We start from the raw sequence: 690 nt of genomic DNA, 5'->3' as shown, positions 1-690 counted from the left end.
GCTAACTGCATGCAGCGAGGCTAACTGCATGCAGCGAGGCTAACTGCATGAAGCCTTGTAGAAAAGAAGAACAGACAATCTGGGATTCACATGGAAAATAATAGAATATAGTCTACTTTCTCTACATGTTTGTTCATTTGCATAATTGCTCTTAAATAAACACATTCTCAGGAAATGGATTTTATAGCTTCTCCATTATAAAACTGGTTCTTTTTTTTTTAGATTTGTGAGGCAATATTAGACCATGCAGAACCCAGATTAACCTTCACAGCCTCAGAAGGGAACGATTTATGGACAGGAAGTAAACCTGGACATGAAATTATATTTTTAGAAAGTGTTTTTATAATGTCTTTTGTTGTTGGCAGTCATATAAACATACTGGTGTGATAACTTAGTATAAGTTTGACTGGTTTTTGGTAAACGTCTACTTTGAATTTATAGCGCCCGCTGGAGGAAACTCCAGCAGCCGCAGAAGAAGGTTTTAGTGACTGAAAACAGGCCTGATTACATGTTAAACATGCTGGATCGTCATCATGGCCCTCACCGTCCTGGTGGAAGAGCTGGTGGATGGCGGCCTCCTGCGGGTTGAAGAACAGCGTGGCCATGTCGTTGTAGGTTTGATTGGAGCAGAAGAACTGCCGGATGGTGGAGTTGATGTCGTCGCCGCCTGAAAGCTGCAAACAAACAAAC

The 690-nt window shown here is 41.7% G+C and overlaps 1 protein-coding gene across 1 annotated transcript in view; it reads right to left on the bottom strand.

Moving 5' to 3' along the window:
• clcn6 (chloride channel, voltage-sensitive 6) overlaps positions 1 to 690 on the bottom strand; it is a 31,917-nt gene that overhangs the window by 19,553 nt on the left and 11,674 nt on the right. The window contains exon 14 of the mRNA XM_015399695.1: positions 545 to 688. Within this exon, the coding sequence (XP_015255181.1) occupies positions 545 to 688 (144 nt within the window). The remainder of the gene's footprint in view (positions 1 to 544; positions 689 to 690) is intronic.

Source organism: Cyprinodon variegatus, unplaced genomic scaffold (assembly GCF_000732505.1).
Source record: "Cyprinodon variegatus isolate N-32 unplaced genomic scaffold, C_variegatus-1.0 Scaffold1039, whole genome shotgun sequence".
NCBI classification, from domain to species: Eukaryota; Metazoa; Chordata; class Actinopteri; order Cyprinodontiformes; family Cyprinodontidae; genus Cyprinodon; species Cyprinodon variegatus.
Note: the sequence above shows the minus strand (reverse complement) of the source record. Positions and strands in the feature narration are given on the sequence as shown.